The sequence below is a fragment of the Asparagus officinalis genome, chromosome 5, assembly GCF_001876935.1.
Source record: "Asparagus officinalis chromosome 5, Aspof.V1, whole genome shotgun sequence".
Lineage (NCBI taxonomy): Eukaryota > Viridiplantae > Streptophyta > Magnoliopsida > Asparagales > Asparagaceae > Asparagus > Asparagus officinalis.
The window spans coordinates 76,094,164-76,113,117 of record NC_033798.1 but is presented as its reverse complement, the minus strand read 5'-3'; the positions used below and the strand labels follow the sequence as shown (position 1 = coordinate 76,113,117).

General features: G+C 38.4%; 1 protein-coding gene across 1 annotated transcript in view; it reads right to left on the bottom strand.

The window, feature by feature from the left end:
- The window catches only part of LOC109843967 (ABC transporter C family member 13), an 82,469-nt gene that overhangs the window by 45,662 nt on the left and 17,853 nt on the right, over positions 1-18,954 (bottom strand). Inside the window, exons 7-11 of the mRNA XM_020412966.1 lie at positions 18,754-18,826; positions 16,730-16,984; positions 4,162-4,231; positions 2,152-2,212; positions 254-341 (exon numbers count right to left, since the gene is read on the bottom strand). Coding sequence (XP_020268555.1) covers positions 254-341; positions 2,152-2,212; positions 4,162-4,231; positions 16,730-16,984; positions 18,754-18,826 — 547 coding nt within the window. The remainder of the gene's footprint in view (positions 1-253; positions 342-2,151; positions 2,213-4,161; positions 4,232-16,729; positions 16,985-18,753; positions 18,827-18,954) is intronic.

Here is an 18,954-nt window from a genome sequence, read left to right as displayed (position 1 = left end):
GCAAGATAAATATATAACATGTACAAAGAAGATAAATATTTTATGATATATTTCTAAAGTTCTATGATCTACAAGGAAAGAAAATGGTCAACTACGTTTCCAACAACTATGTGACTTAGCTGTTGAAGCCATATAAAGAATATTGTCACTTCCTTTTTATGGTATCACTTCCAAAGGAAAGAAGACTTAGTTATTGAAATAAAAAATATAATGACACAGGCATAAACAATACGAATTAAAACAATCGTCCGACCTTGTGATAAACCATCGTCATAAGGCTCGACCTTAGCTTCAACTTTAATTTCATTAGATGATAACTGTACTGTGTATCTAAGAAGGACCTGCACCACAGAAATAATTAGCAACCAGTTGTAAGGAGAAAAACTTAGCAGAGAAATAACTGTGAACCTTATTTTCTCTCCAAATATATTTAAGGCTCCTGCATCACAAGTCCTTTTTTATAAAGAATTTATGTTTTTTTGTAAAATTTGACAGGTCGTTCCTTAATTTTAGAGATGCATAGCTCCAGCTATGGGAAGAAACAATTATATATGCTAAATTCACCGATATTTGCAGAACTATCAGTTCCCTATTCTGCCTTCTTCTGTTCTACATCTCTCAAATGGTCTTCTCAAAAGTGATGCCATATAGCCAAACGTTTGATGTTGTCCAACCACCCTAGGCTACTCCTTCAGCTGACAGCTGGTCAGAAGAAGTGAGCTCTGATAGTTCCTGTTGCTCATATAGAAATTGCAACAGACTTGGAAGGACATCCAGTCTGATCAGCTTTATCGGACTCGTTCACATATTCAGGTCCAGATTCAATATTTGTTTGCATGTATACACAACTTGCAGTACTTATCCCTATCTACGTGCTTGATCTCGAAAGGACGGGCCAAGTCTAATCAAGATGGTATATTGTTTCATGATCATGCCTTGAAGGGAAGTCTGAAAAGTTCGGAGAGGATGTCGGCAAATGATAAGATTCATCTTTTCTGCTAGGAGGAGACAATAGGTAACCTTGATGCAGCCCAGAAAACCAGTCTCGATAAGCTTCGAAGCAGTACTACCCACTACTATCAGACAATACTCCATTGAAGTATATGATTGCCAAGGGCGAGATCACAATGTAGCTAACTTCCAAGGAGATTCGAGCATAATATCGTGATAGATCAATGGATCGTGATGGATCAATCATCAATCAGGTAGCAAAAGAGACTTGATGTTTCCAGGAAATTTCCTTTCAATCTAGTACATAAAATTCTCATTGGAACGTTGATCTCCAACCTCAAGCAAGTGGTTGAGGATCATGTGGAGTATGTGATGTTGTATCCATGGCATTATCAATTTGCTAGGCTTCAGTTTTTCTTTTCTACTTATGAATAAGGATGATTATGAGTTTATACATTTGCATACAAACTTTCATCCTCGAGTTCCATTAAAATTGCTATTGATGAAGAACTGGAGGGCTTAAGCCTGACATTTTCCTCGCCCCAAAAAACAAAGAAGAAAATCAATCTCAGTTTCAAGTATTTGAGGAAGTCGTATATATGTTGTTAGAGTATTTAAGTATTAGCTTCAACCCTCAAAAAACTTTAGAGTTTTACTGTTTCAACAGCTCCCCATCACATTGTCACACCTCAAAAAGACAATCAAATAAAGTAAAAAAGATCATGCACGAGAAGGAAATGCAGAGCACCATGACAAAGTTCTTTAATGGCATATTTAGCAACATGGAACATATAACTGTCATTAAATAAGTTCAAAGATTTAACTGGGTACTCGTTGGTAACTCCTTGCTATAATATCTTCCAACATAGAATTATGAATTCTTTTTAAACCATAACATTTCTTATCCACTGGACATACTGCATAAAAGATTTATCCATTTTAAAATTACATGTAAAACAGACAAAATCAGGCTGATAAAGAACTAGTATGCAGAACATTTGAGGAGAACATATTGCCTATATAGGTTACAACTTTACTAGTTCGCTCTGGTAAGCAGCTGTAACTTTAGTAAGAAAAATATTTGCAAAGGAAGTGCTATTGTTTAAACCACAAAATCTGAATGGTTTGACAAATGTGATCATGTAAATAAGAACAGGACAGAGCTGTTTATCATTAAGGATAATTGAGAAAAGCATGTACTTGAAGATAGAAGTCAGCCCCAGAGAAAGAGCAAGAATGTATCCATCTGTATGACCAGAACCTGACACAATAAATCAACAGGAAGATTCTGAAGAATTAACATTCTAATAGTATCAACAGTATGACGCTTTGACAAGAAAAGAAAAAAATATAAAGAACACAGCCAGATGCAATAAAAAATAAACATGTAACCAAAATACATGCATGAAGAACCAACAATGGACTAAACTGGTTTGATCGTATAAGCCTAAAGGTTCCTTCTGCAAACAGGAAGGTCTATTATATGGACTTACTTCATTAGACATTAGGTGCCCAAATAACTGCATTAACCTAAATCCATGAACGTATATGCAGGCATAGGGACAAGGTCATAATGCACAGTAGTATAAAACTGCAACTCATTACTAGGAGACCATAATGTTGTCACTTGTTATGGAAGTATTTTAGTTCATGACATACATAAATTCCATACTAGTTAGCGGCGTCAGCAATACAAGAGTAATCTGAAACCACGAACCTCTCAAAGGTATTATTGTCACCTCAGTAAGAAAGTGAAACTCACAAATAACAAAACAGAAAAGAGAAGTACAAAAAGGATCTAGATGATCATAAGTCAGGATGGTCAGCAACATCTGAAGAATATTTTGACTGAAACAAGAATGTCCTCAAAGCTAAGTATCAATCTCAAACCTCAGCAAAATTGTGCTATCTTCTTACAAGAACCCAATAATTCCAGTTAAAATTTCTGGACTTTATCAACAAGCTTAGCACAAGGAAACTTTTTTTTTGCATATTAACGGTGACAAGGTGACATAGCCAGTGCCTGCCGAACGCTCACTGAAATTTTTGTTTTTCACCTACTTATCTAATCCTAATATCCTGTGCATGTCATTCCTGGACTGCTCCCTTGACGCAGCCAACATAGATGTGCTGCTATATCATACCACATTCTCTTCCCCCACTGTTTACCACCACTCAATTAAAAAAATGAATCAAGAAGGATAAACATAAATTTATTATGTACATCACTCAAAACTGTGTCTAAACAATCCCTACAGATCACGATCCTTGAAAGGCTTTTGGTAAAAAATGATGGTTGCAACAGCGTTTACTTAGTTCAGCGGTTTTTTGAGTTCGTATTATTTGACTATGATTCCCGTGTATCCAGAGCCCTTGTCTCACCATCAAATTGATTACCATCATGCATTGAGATTCACAACTTCCTAGAAGCTCAAACAATTTTACTTTACACTAGTGACAATTTGTTTCATGATACCATGATACGGTTATCCTAAGCTATCAAATGCTATAAATGTTTTTCCAAAGTTTAATAACATCAAGTGTCTAACCAAACTGCTCAGCGTGATTCGAGATGAGTCGACAAGTTCAAACATACAGGCGGGTAGAGTGTTCTGATATACCGTATGCCATAATGGCCAATATAATGTTCTTTTGTACAGCATACCAACTCACATGAACACACATACCATTATCAGTTTATGTATCACCCAACACCCTATGCATATCAATGACTAGTATAACATCCTTTCACCAAAACTGTAAACATGAATATGGGATATATAAATCATTAGGTGCAACATGATCAATAGTTTTTGAAAATGTAGGAAATGTGTTAAGAGAAATGGTCAGAAACTGTACCTTTTTAAAGATTATTTTATAAAATTAAGAGGATGTTCAACAATATATGTTCCAAGATTAAACTAGAAGTCTTTAAGTATTCCAACCCATACGTGTCTGCAATGAAAAAAGTTTCTCATTCCATATTCAGAATTTATTAAATTAAGTAGACTGCTATAGTTAAAGCCATTACAAAATCTGCCAATTTATTATAGATTGTTTGATTTCTGTGAACAACCAACCATGACCCCTTTTACAAGCCCTACCGTAGAAGAAACAAGTATTCATATTACACAAGAATGTTATGTAAATGAACCAAATTGCATCCTTCTGCTTATCAGTTAAGTTTAGATAGAATTAAAACAAACCTACCTTGTTCAAGAAACCGAAGCAACCTGTTAAGAAGCAACGGGCCTAAAAAACCAATCGCATCATTTACTCCCTGCACATTTCAAACAATTGATACATATATAGTAATGGATATAACTAAACATATTTAGTCTTTTGAACCTATGAATATAAATGTTGATGAAGTATGCTGATGAAAGGTTATACAGAATTACTATCAGAATGACAGGGGCAGGATAAGCAGCTACCAATTCATCGAATGAAATATAAATTAGTAGCTCATACTAATCTAAAGTGAATTACAACTAGACATTGCAGTTTTCAGATGTAGAGGGATCACACTGGTAAGCAGGAAAACCATCACCTATACAATACAAGAGGTAAATTGCATAGGGCCAGAGATTATAGCCTCCCACAGACAAGTTATGAATTCAAAAGAGATTTTAGACAGTAATGAAGGCTAATAATAGGTCTTATAGACAGTTCAAAGCTTGTAGCTCTAATTGGTTGAACGTTCGATTATATTTTATATATAATTCATGAAGAGCTTACTAGTCAGCATTCACAATATAATCGCAGGTGAGGATGTTACTTTGTACATAGTACCTGAAGAGTTTTCTAGTTAGGGTTCATCGGGTAACACTCCACAAGAAGACACCTTAGACCCCTAACTTAGGATGTTCATACCGAACCACAATTACTCTGCATTCTCCAAAACATTTTAAATGAATTGATGAACCATCAATTTCCAACTCCCTACAATGTGATGGGAAGCGGGTGGAGGGGCGGACGGCTTTGATCTGGAGATGAGAAATCTTCCATGGCTTGGTGGAACAATGTCATAATTCATACAAACAGTAAGTGATATTACTGCTCACCTGTAAACAGTATGTGTGCTACTGTTTACCAAGCAAACAGTAATGTCTTTTGGGCAGCTGTTTGGTGGCTTTTTAGGTTTTTTTTTATTTTATATTTTTGAATGGTGGTGATCTTTTGATGAGAGGATAAATGGCTAAGATGCTTGAGGAGCGAGTTTTGATTGATGGATATTGTAATTGGAGGGCTAGGAGGAAAGAAGGGCTTCACACCCAAGGGCATCACACCCTGAAATTTCACGTCATAATTTTAGTACTTCACATGCTAACAAAAATTTCACATCTCAATAAATTTTCTTTTTATTAATCATAATCTAATTCCTCGTGGAGGATTAGAACTTTATTTATAGAGAGAAACTAAACCTAGAAAGTAAATCACATCCCAACCAAATCCTAATAAAAAGGAAACAAAGATAAAATCTCTAACAAAATAAATCTCAAATATCCTAACAATCCTAAATCAAATCCTAAGGAGATCTTTACCTAATATTGGAGATTACATCAAATATTACTAAAATAACAAAGATGCTAGTAAATCTATAAAATTCTTGATCAATGGCATATAATTGTCCTGCAGCAAATCTCTCCATGTTTGAGAAAACTCGACTTCGAGTTTTATAGCGGGAGAGTGTAATATGTAATTATTCAGTGGAAAGTCTTTCTTCGAAGGCAGGAGGAGTTTCAGAGAAGTTGTAGAACCCAACATTGTGTTGGCGCTGGAGGGTCTGGGATAAAAAAACTCAACAATCAAATTAGTACTGATACGGGTTTATCTTCTTCCTTATTTCGGGAGCTTAGCGATCCTCATGGGAGCTTGGGGATAGATGATTCTCATGGTATCTTGAGAATAAAGACGTGGACGAAGTCGTTGAAGGCGGCAACGTCGAAGAGTACAAGAAAGCTGCAGGAAACACTTTGGACTTCCAGCGGTCGACCGCACGTGACGACGCAGTCGACCGCGAACGTGCACAGCTCATGGAAAGTCTCTGAACTTTTCGCGATCGATCGCGACGTACTCTGCGGTCGACCGCCAAAACCCTGTAGGCGATTTTGGTCTCAGTCGTTTGCCACGGTCGACCGCGATGGGTTCTGCAGTCGACCGCCAAACCCTGTAGTCGATACTGAGTTTCGGTCGTTCTGTCCAGTCGACCGCATGTGTCTCTACGGTCGATCGCGAGTCGGGCTAAGCCAGACTTCCAGTTTCCTGTTCGCTTTAGGTTTTGTGTTTGACATATATTAAAACACGATTTTTATAAGGTTTTCTAACCAGATTGTATTCAGAAAGGAGATCAGTGAGATTGTTCTTTGATATAGAGAGATTGTGAGAGAGAGATTTGTAATCTATAAGAAGCTAGGCGATTAGATCGTGATATAAAAAGATTGTGAGAGAGAGATTTGTAATCTATAAGAAGCTATGCGATATAGAGCAATTGTGAGAGAGAGATAATTCCACGATCAAGGGTGCTCGTCCAACGACTCGCACCAAATTGGTATCAGAGCGATTAGATCCTGTGAAAGGGGGTCCTGTATATGGTCCTTACTCGATCGCAATGCAAGAAGCTAGGCGAGATCCTTATTTCTTTAGAAGGAATTCAGAGATTAAAGAAGAAGAAGATGACTGAAGGGGATAGTTCAATAAGACTAGATGCATTGGAGAAACAGATGGAGGCAATGGGTTCGACACTCACACAGCTCGTCAATCTTTTCTAAGGAAAAGACAAAAAAGAGGAATCTTCTTCGAAAGACAAGAAGAGACTTGTAGAGTCCGATGGGGAAAGCGAGGAATTTGATTCTGAAGAGGAGGCCAAAATTATCAAGATTGTTCCGTATCAAGGGGGTAAGGGTTCTTACCAGAATTTAAAAATAGACTTCAAGATGGAGATTCATGTTTATGATGGGAGTGTCAACGTCGAGAGGCTCGATGATTGGATCGAGCGTATGGAGACATATTTTACCCTCTACGGATATTCATCCAAAGAGAAACTCGTGTTCGCGACTTTGAAGCTTTCGGGACATGCATTGACATGGTGAATATCCTATTACAAGCAGGAGAAGAAGGCGGTGTCGTGGAATAAGTTCAAAGAGCTACTAAGGAAACAATTCTACCCGATGAAATTCCTTGAGAAGCGTTGGTACAAGTGGTACGTCTTGCGCCAAAGAGTCAATCAAACCGTTCAAAAATACACCACAGAGTTCCAGCAGCAGGCGATGGTCCTCAACATTTCAACGGAGGAATATTCTATGTTTATGAAGTATATGACGGGATTGAGCGATTACATCCGGAAGGAGATGAAGTTATTCACGGTGGACTCTACTGCAGAGGCAGAGGCGAGCGTGAAGGCTATTGCTATCGAAGGCAAGCAGAAGAGGAGCAACAAATCCAAAAGAGAGGCTAAACAAGCAGGAGGCGAGTCTAGTGGTTCTCAATCTAAGGAGGAAAAGAAAGGTGATCCAGGAAAAGCAGGGTTGATTTGTAGTCATTGCGAGAAGACAGGGCACGTAGCTGATCGGTGCTGGGAGAAGTATCCTCATCTCAAACCAATGGGTTGAAAAAGAAGAAGGAGAAAAAGACATACGTGATAGCTCAAGTTCCGAAAGAAGTCCCGGGGATGACAGAACCAAACAATAGTCTCAATCTTATGACGGGAAAACAGATCACGAAAGAGAACGACGATCCTAGAGAGCAGCTCTTTGTTCTTAAGTTACAGGTGAAGACCAAATTGGTAGATGCCATAGTTGATCCAGGCAGCGAGAAGAATTTGATATCCGAGGTCTTGGTTCAGAAGATGGGTCTGAAGACAGTCAAACATCTAAACCCCTATCCATTGGGATGGATTCAGAAGGAGACTGTACTGAGTGTAGTTAATCAATGTACTTTCAGATTTACGCTCCATGAGTCGTATAGTGACGAGGTCACGTGCGACGTAGTTCCATTGGATGTTTGTCAGGTTATACTGGGTAATCCCTATTTGTGGGATATATACGCAATCTACGAGAAACAAGCTCAGAAGTACACATTCACCAAGGATGATAAAAGTTCATATTTTGTTCGTCGTCTCTTCCGAAGGAGACAAACTTGGTGACGGTGAACCGAACGAAGAGGTTAGTGAATGCAAGCAAGAAGTTTGTTGCGCTATGTATTAGTTCTTATGAGAAGCCACTGAAAGAGGGTTACAATTTGGAGCGGAAGGTGACTACGATGAGACGCAGGACGAAGGAGTTGTTTCCGATCGGAGGTCGAGACCAAATTCCTAGCAAGGCCAAGTGGTTCAGAAAAAAAAGGCTCGCGAGTTCCCTTAGCTTCAGTTCTAACTTGAATGGGACTTCAAGTTCCTAAAGGGAGGGAGCCATGATAAGGATGTATCTTCTTCCTTACTTCGGAAGCTTATCGATCCTCATGAGAACTTGAGGATAGATGATTCTCATGATATTTTGAGAATAGAGACGTAGACGAAGTCGTTGAAGGCGGCAACATCGAAGAGGATAGAAAAGTTGCAGGAAACACTTTGGACTTCCAGCGATCGATCGCACGTGACGTCGCGGCCGATCGCAAACGTGCACAGCTCAGGGAAAGTCTCTGTACTTTTCGCGATCGATCGTGACATTCTCTGCGGTCGACCGCCAAAACCCTGTAGGTGATTTTGGTCTCAGTCGTTTGTCACGACCGACTACGATGGGTTCTGCGGTCGACCGCTAAACCCTATAGTCGATACTGAGTTTCGATCATTCTGTCCGGTCGACCGCATGTGTCTCTGCGGTCGACCGCGAGTTGGGTTGGGTAAGACTTCTAGTTTCCTATTCGCTTTTGGTTTTGTGTTTGATACATATTAAAACACGACTTTTCTAGGTTTTTCTAACAAGATTGTATTCAGAAAGGAGATCAGAGAGATTGTTCTTTGATCTAGAGAGATTGTGAGAGAGATTTATAATCTATTATTTCTCATAATCTAGAGAAGGTATTTTCCTTCGACCAACTCAATTTTTATATATTTCTTTTGTCTTCTTCACAACCCACTCTTGATAATTCCGCGATTAATGGTGCTCGTCCGACGACTCATACCAAATTGGTATCAGAGCGATTAGATCCTGTGAAAGGGGGTCATGTATATGGTCCTTACTCAATCGTAATATAAGAAGCTAGGTGAGATCCTTATTTCTTTGGAAGGAGTTCAGAGATTACGGAAGAAGAAGATGACTGAAGGGGATAGTTCAACAAGACTAGATGCATTGGAGAAACAGATGGAGGCAATGGGTTCGACTCTCACACAACTCGTAAATCTTTTCTAAGAAAAAGACAAAAAAGAGGAATCTTCTTCGAAAGGCAAGAAGAGACTTGTAGAGTCCGATGGGGAAGGCGAGGAATCTGATTCTGAAGAGGAGGCCAAAATTATCAAGACTGTTCCACATCAAGAGGGTAAGGGTTCTTATCAGAATTTGAAAATAGACTTCAAGTAAAAATTCTTGTTTATGATGGGAGTGTCAACGTCGAAAGGCTCGATGATTGGATCGAACGGATGAAGACATATTTTACCCTTTACGGATATTTATCCAAGGAGAAACTCGTGTTCGCGACTTTGAAGCTTTCGGGACATGCATTGACATGGTGAAAATCTTATTACAAGCAGGAGAAGAAGGCGGTATCGTGGAATAAGTTCAATGAGCTACTAAGGAAACAATTCTATCTGGTGGAATTCCTTGAGTAGCGTTGGTACAAGTGGTACGTCTTGCGCCAAAGAGTCAATCAAACCATTCAAAAATACACCACAGAGTTCCAGCAGCAGGCGATGGTCCTCAACATTGCAATGGAGGAATATTCTATGTTTATGAAGTAAATGACGGGATTGAGTGATTACATCCGGAAGGAGATCAAGTTATTCACGGTGAACTCTATTGCAGAGGCGAGCGTGAAGGCTATTGTCATCGAAGGCAAGCAGAAGAGGAGCAACGAATCCAAAGGAGAGACTAAACAAGCAGGAGGCGAGTCTAGTGGTTCCCAATCTAAGGAGGAGAAGAAGGATGATCTAGAGAAAACAAGGTTGATTTGTAGTCATTGCGAGAAGATAGGACACGTAGCTGATCGGTGCTGGGAGAAGTATCCTCATCTCAAGCCAAGGGGGCTGAAGAATGAGGAGAAAAAGACATACGTGATAGCTCAAGTTCCGAAAAAAGTCCCGGGATGACAAAACTCAACAATAGTCTCAATCTTATGACGGGGAAACAGATCACGAAAGAGGACGACGACCCTAAAGAGCAACTCTTTATTCTTAAGCTACATATAAAGATCAGTTTGGTAGATGCGATAGTTAATCCAGGCAGCGAGAAGAATTTAATATCCGAGACCTTGGTTCAGAAGCTGGGTCTGAAGACAGTCAAACATTCAAAGCCCTATCCATTAGGGTGGATTCAGAAGGAGACGAGACTGAGTGTAGTTGATCAATGCACTTTTAAATTTGCGCTCCATAAGTCGTATAGTAACGAGGTCACGTGCGACGTAGTTCCATTGGATATTTGTCAGGTTATATTGGGCAATCCCTATTTGTGTGAGAGATACGCGATCTACGAGAGACGGGCTTAGAAGTACACATTCACCAAAGATGATAAAAATTTCATATTTCGTTCGGCGTCTATTCCGAAGGAGACAAACTTGGTGACGGTGAACCGAGCGAAGAGGTTAGTGAATGTAAGCAAAAGTTGGTTATGTTATGCATTAGTTCTTATGAGGAGCCACTGAAAGAGAGTTACAATTTGGAGCGGAAGGTGACTACGACGAGACGCGAGACGAAGAAGTTGTTTCCGATCGGATGTCGAGATCAGATTCCTAGCAATGCCAAGTGGTTCAGAAAAAAAGGATGGGCTCGCGAGTTTCCTCAGCTTCAGTTCTAACTTGAACGGGACTTCAAGTTCCTAAAGTGAGAGCCATGATACGGGTGTATCTTCTTCCTTGCTTCGAGAACTTAGCGATACTCATGGGAGCTTGAGGATAGATGATTCTCATGGTATCTTGAGAATAAAGACGTGAACGAAGTCGTTGAAAGCGGCAACGTCGAAGAGTACAAGAAAGCTGCAGGAAACATTTTCGACTTCCAGCGATCGACCGCACGTGACGCCGCGGTCGACCGCGAACATGCACTGCTCAAGGAAAGTCTCTGGACTTTTCGTGGTCGACCGCGACGTACTTTGCAATCAACCGTTAAAACCCTGCAGGCGATTTTGGTCTCGATCGTTTGCCACGATCTACCGCGATGGGTTCTGCGGTCGACCGCCAAACCCTGTAGTCGATACTGATTTTCGATCGTTCTGTCCGATCGACCGCATGTCTCTGCGGTCGACCGTGAGTCGGGCTGGGTCAGACTTCCAGTTTCCTATTAGTTTTAGGTTCTGTGTTTGATACATATTAAAATACGACTTTTCTAGGGTTTTCTAACCAGATTGTATTCAAAAAGGTGATCAGGAAGATTGTTCTTTGATCTAGAGAGATTGTGAGAGAAAGATTTGTAATCCATTATTTCTCATAATCTAAAGAAGGTATTTTCCTTCTACCAACTTAATTCTTGTGTGTTTTCTTTTGTCTTATTCACAATCCACTCTTGATAATTTCGCGATCAAGAGTGCTCGTCCGACGACTCGTACCAAGGACAAAATTTTAAAAATACTTTTTTTTAAAATTTATTCTGTAAAATCGACCTTTTTAAAAAAAATTAGTAAAACAGACCATTTTCAGATGAAAAGGGTCGGTTTTATTGAGCGGTTGTTTTTGCGAACTGCATAGGACCACTAGTCCAGTGCAATTTGAAAACTTAGGCCCACATAAAAAAACCCCAAATCCTACCAAAATTCAAAACTAAAATCGAAACCCCAGATGGGTCTCTCAATCCTCCTCCTCTCTCTCCTCTTCACCCTAATCTCAGTTGCCAACCTCTTCACCCTCGTTTACAAGGGTTGTACGAGCCAGAGCTTCAGCAATGGCGGCAGCGCCCAAACCCTAGCAACGCTCTCCTCATCTCTCACGGCCAAGTCAACCAGCTCCAAATTCTACAAGACCACTTTGTCCTCCTTAACGGGTCGATCAATTTCTAAGCTTTTTCAGTGCAGAGGCGATCTAATCAACAAAGACTACGCTGCTTGAGTGAGGGCGTCCATAGGGTTTTGAAGCAGGAAGCGGTGGCGAAAGCTGAAATCGACGGAGGCGGCGGGGACGACGGAAGAGAGGATGCCGGGGGCAGCGATGAGGTCCTCGCCGGCGAGGAGGTCGACGGGGTCAAGGTGGGGATGGCGTTGTCTAGTTAGAAGGAGGGGCGGTAGAGCCGCATCACGCGGAAGGCGAGGGAGTGGTGGGTTGACGATGGGGGTTGCTGATGGTGAGTCGCCATTTGAAGGAGAGATCAATGAAGATCCAGACGAAGAAGAAGTGGGGTGTTCGGACTATTTCGGAGACAGAAAACGAACTGCACAGGACTAGTCCTGTGCAGTTCGCAAAAACACTCGTTCAGCAAAACCGACCTTTTTCAGATGAAAATGGTCGGTTTTGCTGAATTTTTTTGAAAAGATCGATTTTGCAGAATAAATTTAAAAAATAATATTTTTAAAAATTTGTCCTCAGATTAATCTGGACCAGGAGTTTGCACCACGTATCGATCTTATATTTGACTTCTAGTCTTGACTTGGTTTAAAGCTCTGGAGTTGATTCAAGCTTTGGATTTAAATCAACATTTGGCTCAACCTCCGCTTCTAGCTTAAGTTCTAGCTCTCGTTCAACTTCAAACACAAACTTTGAATCAATTTTCTGGTGTGGTTCAGTTTCCGACTCGAGCTCAAGTTCCGTCTCTCCCTCAGGCTCAAGCTCTGAATCGATAGTTTGCTCTGGTTCCTCTTCTCGCTCAAGCTTAGGCTTGGGCTTTGGTTCAATTTTTTATCCTTTTTTGCTTTTCCTTCTGACTGAAGTTCAGGCTTTGACTCTGGATTGAACTCAAGTTTTGATTGCGAGTCCATATCTAGCTGGAGTTGAGGTACTCATGCTAGCTTTGTTTCTGGTTTTGAAAAGAAACAATATCTTCTAGATGGACTACAGGAGTACCTCTTTTCCATAAGAGCGTTCATAGATTTTCATGAACGATTAATTGAATGAAAACTAGAATAATTTCTAGATCACCATTTTATAGCTTCTCTTTTGAGCCTCTACTCACTAGACAAACAACATTAGTAGTAAATTGTTTGTTAAACATCATCAAAACAAAGAGGCTAACAATCTCCCCATTTTTTATGATGACAAACAATTTACAAAAAGGATATATGCATGAAAAAGAAATGAAATACAATATTGTAATTATCATGTATATAAACAAAAAGAATATACTCATAATATTTCTCCCCCTTTGACAACATCAAAAAGGGGACAAAAGAATGAAGAGAGCAAAAGCTCCCCCTATCAATATGCATATGTGAGTATAAAACAAGTATAGGGATTAGCTCCCCCTATCAAAATTCCATATAAAATATATGCAATAAAGATCAAGGCAAAACATGTGAGCAAGCATAGATAAGAGCATGCTAAAAATTTACTCACATACATTAAGATAATGAGAACACATGTGGATGCATCAAAATAAAAATAGTGTCTCATTAACACAACTATAAAAACATAGTATATAAAGATAGATCTATGAAATCAAAAGAAGGGAAAACAAATCACTCAAATGAAATCATAAATCAAGATTTAAATCCAAAAACGATGTTAGATCAATAAAGAAAACTTTCTTTTAAGAACTTGATCAAACCACTCATAGAATGCATTATAAAGCGCGAATAGATGATCCATAAGTACAAACACATAAATATCTGTTAGACCCTAGAGGGGGGTTATTAAGGTCTTAAGGCTATAATTGTGTAATAAAAATAAGGCAAACAATACACCACAGTAATGAACAACAAATGTAAATGAGATAGAGTGAGAAATCGTTATCCAAGTGACGCACGATGTGTTAACGAGGTTCGGCCCGCTGATCTACGTCCCCGCTCCCCACTCTCGAGGAGAAATCCACTACACAACCCGGTTTAGAAGCCGGAACTTCTTCTACACAACGATCTCCACAAGATCTCACAACTACACAGTTGATCACCACAAGATCACACTCTCACACAGTTGGTCTTCACAAGATCAAGCTCTCAATAGTAGTAATGGTGTAAAACTCTCTCTTTACAATGTCCCTATAGCAAGGAGAAAGATTACACAGAAGCTGGGATGTAAACACTAAAAAACACAGAAAACAGGTTTGGAATTTTTAGCTCTCAGTAAAGAAAATCTCTGTTTTTCAATGGCTTGGGACAGGAAGAAGAAGGGGTATAGGGGGGTTTAAATAGAAGAAAACACAGCAGCTTAAACACATACCCAAATCCTCCAAAACAAGGAATAATCGGCGCAGAGATCTGTACCAAAAGACCGTTGAAAATAAGCGGCGGTCGACCGTACCATTTTCACGGTCGACCGCGAGACAGCTCAGAAACAGAGAAAAAGTCCAGAGACTTCTGCGGTCATCCGTGGCGGTCGATCGTGGGAAATCTTGAGCTCATGGTCTACCACGGCGGTCGACCGTGAAAGTTTTTGCTGCCCACAGACGAATGAACTCAGGCGCGGTCGACCGTGGCGGTCGACCGCAAACTGATACATACAGAAAAGCTGATTTTGACTCTCTTAAAAATTCTGTAAAATATTTAATTGACTTCCAAAAATTGTGAAACTCTGTAAAATAACATGTCATAGATAGAAAATATACCTTCTATGCTGAAAATCCAGGTTCAAACAATAGCGCTCCTCATATCCATCAAATCCATAAATATAAGCTAGAGTACCAAATTTCAATGGGTTGAAATCATATTCTTGTGAAGGAGGTAATGGTATTTTACTCTTGATAATCATGGATCTTTTGGCTCTGATACCAAATGATGGGAAGCGAGCAATGAGCTTTGATCTGGAAGCGAGAAATCTTTGATAGCTTGGCAGAACAAGGTTGTAATTCATGAGGAACAGTAATTGATATTACTGTTTGCCCATAAACAGTACGTGTGTTACCTTTACCAAAGAACAGTAATGGGTTTTGCAATTCACCATGAACAGTGTCAGACTTTTGGGGGGCTTTTTTATGGGGATTTAGATTTTTTTTTTTTTTTGAATGGTGGTGATCTTTTGATGAGAGGATAAATGGCTAAGATGCTTGAGGAGCAAATGTTGATTGATGGATATTGTAATTGGAGGGCTAGGATAAACAAAGGGCCTCAAACTAAAAGGGCATCACACCCCGACATTTCACATGTCATAATTTTAGCACTTCGCATGCTAAATTTCACATATCAAAAAATTTTCTTTTCATTAATCATAGTCTAATTCCTCATGGAGGATCGTAACTTTATTTATAGAGAAAAACTAAACATGGAAAGTAAATAAAATCCTAACCAAATACTAATAAAAAGGAAAATAAAAATAAAAGCTCTAACAAAACAAATCTAAGAGATCCAAACAATCCTATATCAAATCCTAAGGAGAATATATACCTAAAATTGGAGATTACATCAAATATTACTAAAATTATAAAGATACCAGTATATCTATAAAATTCCTGATCAACGGCTAACTATCGTCATGTATCACAATGTATCTAGCGAGTAGAAACTAACAAAAATAGCCTTCCATTTTTTTCATTAAGCCGCCTTTTGCCAACTAAGGACAACGGAAACTCAAACGAATTTGTTTATGGGTTAAAGGCTGTCTTCACAATGCAAACCTATATGTATAGAGTGAAATTTAAATTAGGTTACCTGGTCACTGAAACTGAATGGTTCCGAAAGGAGCCATTTTCTTTTTCTTTTATTTATTTTAAATTTTTTGGAATTCTGTAAAATATTTAATTGACTTCCAAAAATTGTGAAACTCTGTAAAATGTTTTTGACACTAAAAAAGAATTTTTCCAATATGTCCTCATACTTGTGAAAAATAATATTTTGTGAAAACGCTCAAAACTATAAGTATGAAAACGTATGTGTGATATCCCAATAGCTTCAAATGAAATCTAAACTACTTGCTTACATTTTAGCACTAGAGAGAAAATAAAAACTAGCTAATATCCTCACATAGATTACAATTCTTTGAGTCTTGATATAGCTTGAGTTTGATAAAGCTTCTTATGCATTTAGTTTTCTTGAATGAACGTTGCTTCATCACTATGCCTCCTCCTCCTTTGGATATCATCGTTGTAGCTCATATTCCATCCAATCCAAGGAGAAGACTGCGGGACATACAGAGAAAGAGGTCAATTTTTACACTTCGCTAAGAAAAGAATGAGCAGTTTGAATCTGATTGATATGAGGTACTGAAAAATTAGAATGACCACCTAAGGACTAGTAGTTCCATTGGGGATTTACTTCCCTTGACGTGACTAAAAATTGAATATCAATCTGCAAAGAAACTCAATAGCAAGTGAAGTGTAGAAATTTGATTTTTTTAGATATGAAAATTTTCTGCTGCTATAACCAAATGAATTTACAGAATATAGCATATATCATGCACTTAAAAAGAATATATAGGAATGAATTTTTTAATAAGCTTCCTTGATGCTCACAAGACTAACTACATCAATCTTCCTTTTACCTGATGAAAAAAGAATATGTAATTGTATAAACTGTAAATTAAAATTCTCAAAAGAGAAGTGATATAAGCATTGGCATACCTTCAGTACTCCTAGACATAAATATGGCCACCCATAAGCATGAAAAATGGTTCCAAACAATGATGGCTGAGAGTAACGCTTACTTTTCTCAGCTGCCCAGCTCCTTAGTATAGTAGTATGGCAACAATGTGGCATGAGTTCACAAGGTAATTGAATTAAATCTTCAAAATCAAGTTGCTTCATGACACCATGGTCCATCATTATATTGACAAACTTGAAAGTTAAAAGGTCCCAATAACTGACAATTTTCAGACCCTGCAAGAGCGAGTATAATCACCAAATGGTGATTATGTCATAGTTATAACAAAAGGAATTGGTTAAAATAATAAAATCGTATTCCTCGGCGAATAAACAAGTTACGAGATGACCATATAGTTTTCTTAAACATTTAAAAGATTGGCCCAGTGACCAAGCAGTCACAAACTACTTTCCAGTTAACCGATTCAGTAAAAAAAGTCTTCTTTGCTAGCTACAGGAATTAGATCTAGGACTTCCAACCCACTTCAACCATATAATATTAAGCATGGCCCCAATGGTGAACCAAAATCTAGTTGTGGATTTGATGAATATTATTTCAAGTCCAATGTGTAATGAGTTGCTTCTAAGTTCTAAGGTTAATGTTGGGCATACATAAAAAATTGGTCCAACAAATTTTGCATCTATTTTGTTGTATAGATTTTTCCTGTCTAGTTTATTACATACGTTCTTCCATCTAACTTTCTATTGTACAGCTGTGCTCCACAGCAGACCTTATTTGGATTGGAGATATTTAGATGCATATGGTGTTCCATGACTAAATAAACTAAGAGAATATTTGCATTCTAAGTTTTAACTTGAGTTAATGTTCTCCTTTATGTTGCTCAAAGTTTGTATTTTAAGTTTTAATGACTGTATACATCATGCAAATTCATAACACAAGACAGCATAACATAGCTTCTACAAAGTAATACATTTTATTATCCACACTTCCTTGTAACTTTACCTCGTGCCACATGCTAGAAGCATGTCAAGATATGAAATATATTATTTTCAGAAATTACTTCTTAAATGATATAATGAAATAACTGCTGTTGTCCATGCTGACAACTAGTGAGACCCATCAGCAACAGTCGTTAGCCCCTTCTTAACTTGAACATAGTATCCATGAAAAAACACTATTGCTTTAAATCATCCATGAGAGGCTCCTGTTATATGTTATTTTCCTATATCTTGTTTCTATATCAAGAGCAGACTATGACAAAATGGCCATTTCAAAGAAAACCCCACGGGGATTGAGCAGAAGTGATGATTGAGCAAGTATCATAAAGCAGTTGATATGAAATTGTTGATTGATAGTTAATATTTTGCATTATTTACAACGCGAACAGAAGTGCAATCCTTGCATGCAATAGTAACACTCAGTACATGCTTCGCATATGCAAAATACATTGCATGATTTATTACTTGATAATGCAAGCAATGAAAAACAGATATTCGGTGGCATCTACTGTAACCATTATAGTCATTTTATTAACAAATTAAGATTCATTCATTCTATTCTTGACCTCCTGAACTACCTGTCTTTTTTTTCTACAAGTCAAAGGTTTGGGAGTTAGGAAAATATCAGTAGTAAAGATCTAAGGAGTAGAATATCATGAAAATATTAGTGAATAACTGATATATGGGTGTGTTGGTTGGGTGTAGCGGAGCCTCATGTTGTTCCAACTACATCTAAGTTTAAATATAGATGTTTAATCGGATGTTGTTGCAACACCAAAATGAGCTTAAAAATAAAGGAGTTTCTGCTGCATTCAAATGAAGGGCGTAGAACAGCAGGTGCTGAAACTACATGGTATTGTAAGTGCATATGTTGTTCTGCTAACCAAACACATCATTATAGATGTGACAATGCTAAACTTCTAGCATAAGACACAACATTCATGAGGCAGAAATGCATACACAGACCCCCATAAATATAAGCAAATACTTAACCTATCCATAAGATAAGAAAGAAGTGTAGACCAATTAGCGAACATAATTCATACCAATTTAAGAGCAGGGCCTTCATCTCTTCCTCTATCATCTGAGAGAAGTGGATCCTCAATGGTGTTAAAGTTCCTACAAGAAAGTAAACCTTACATTAAGATGAAATCAAGCACATTTGTATACATACATGTATTATCACACGAGGGAAACAAACCAAAAGAACATTCAAAATCAGCTACTCCCTGACAAGAAATATGAAA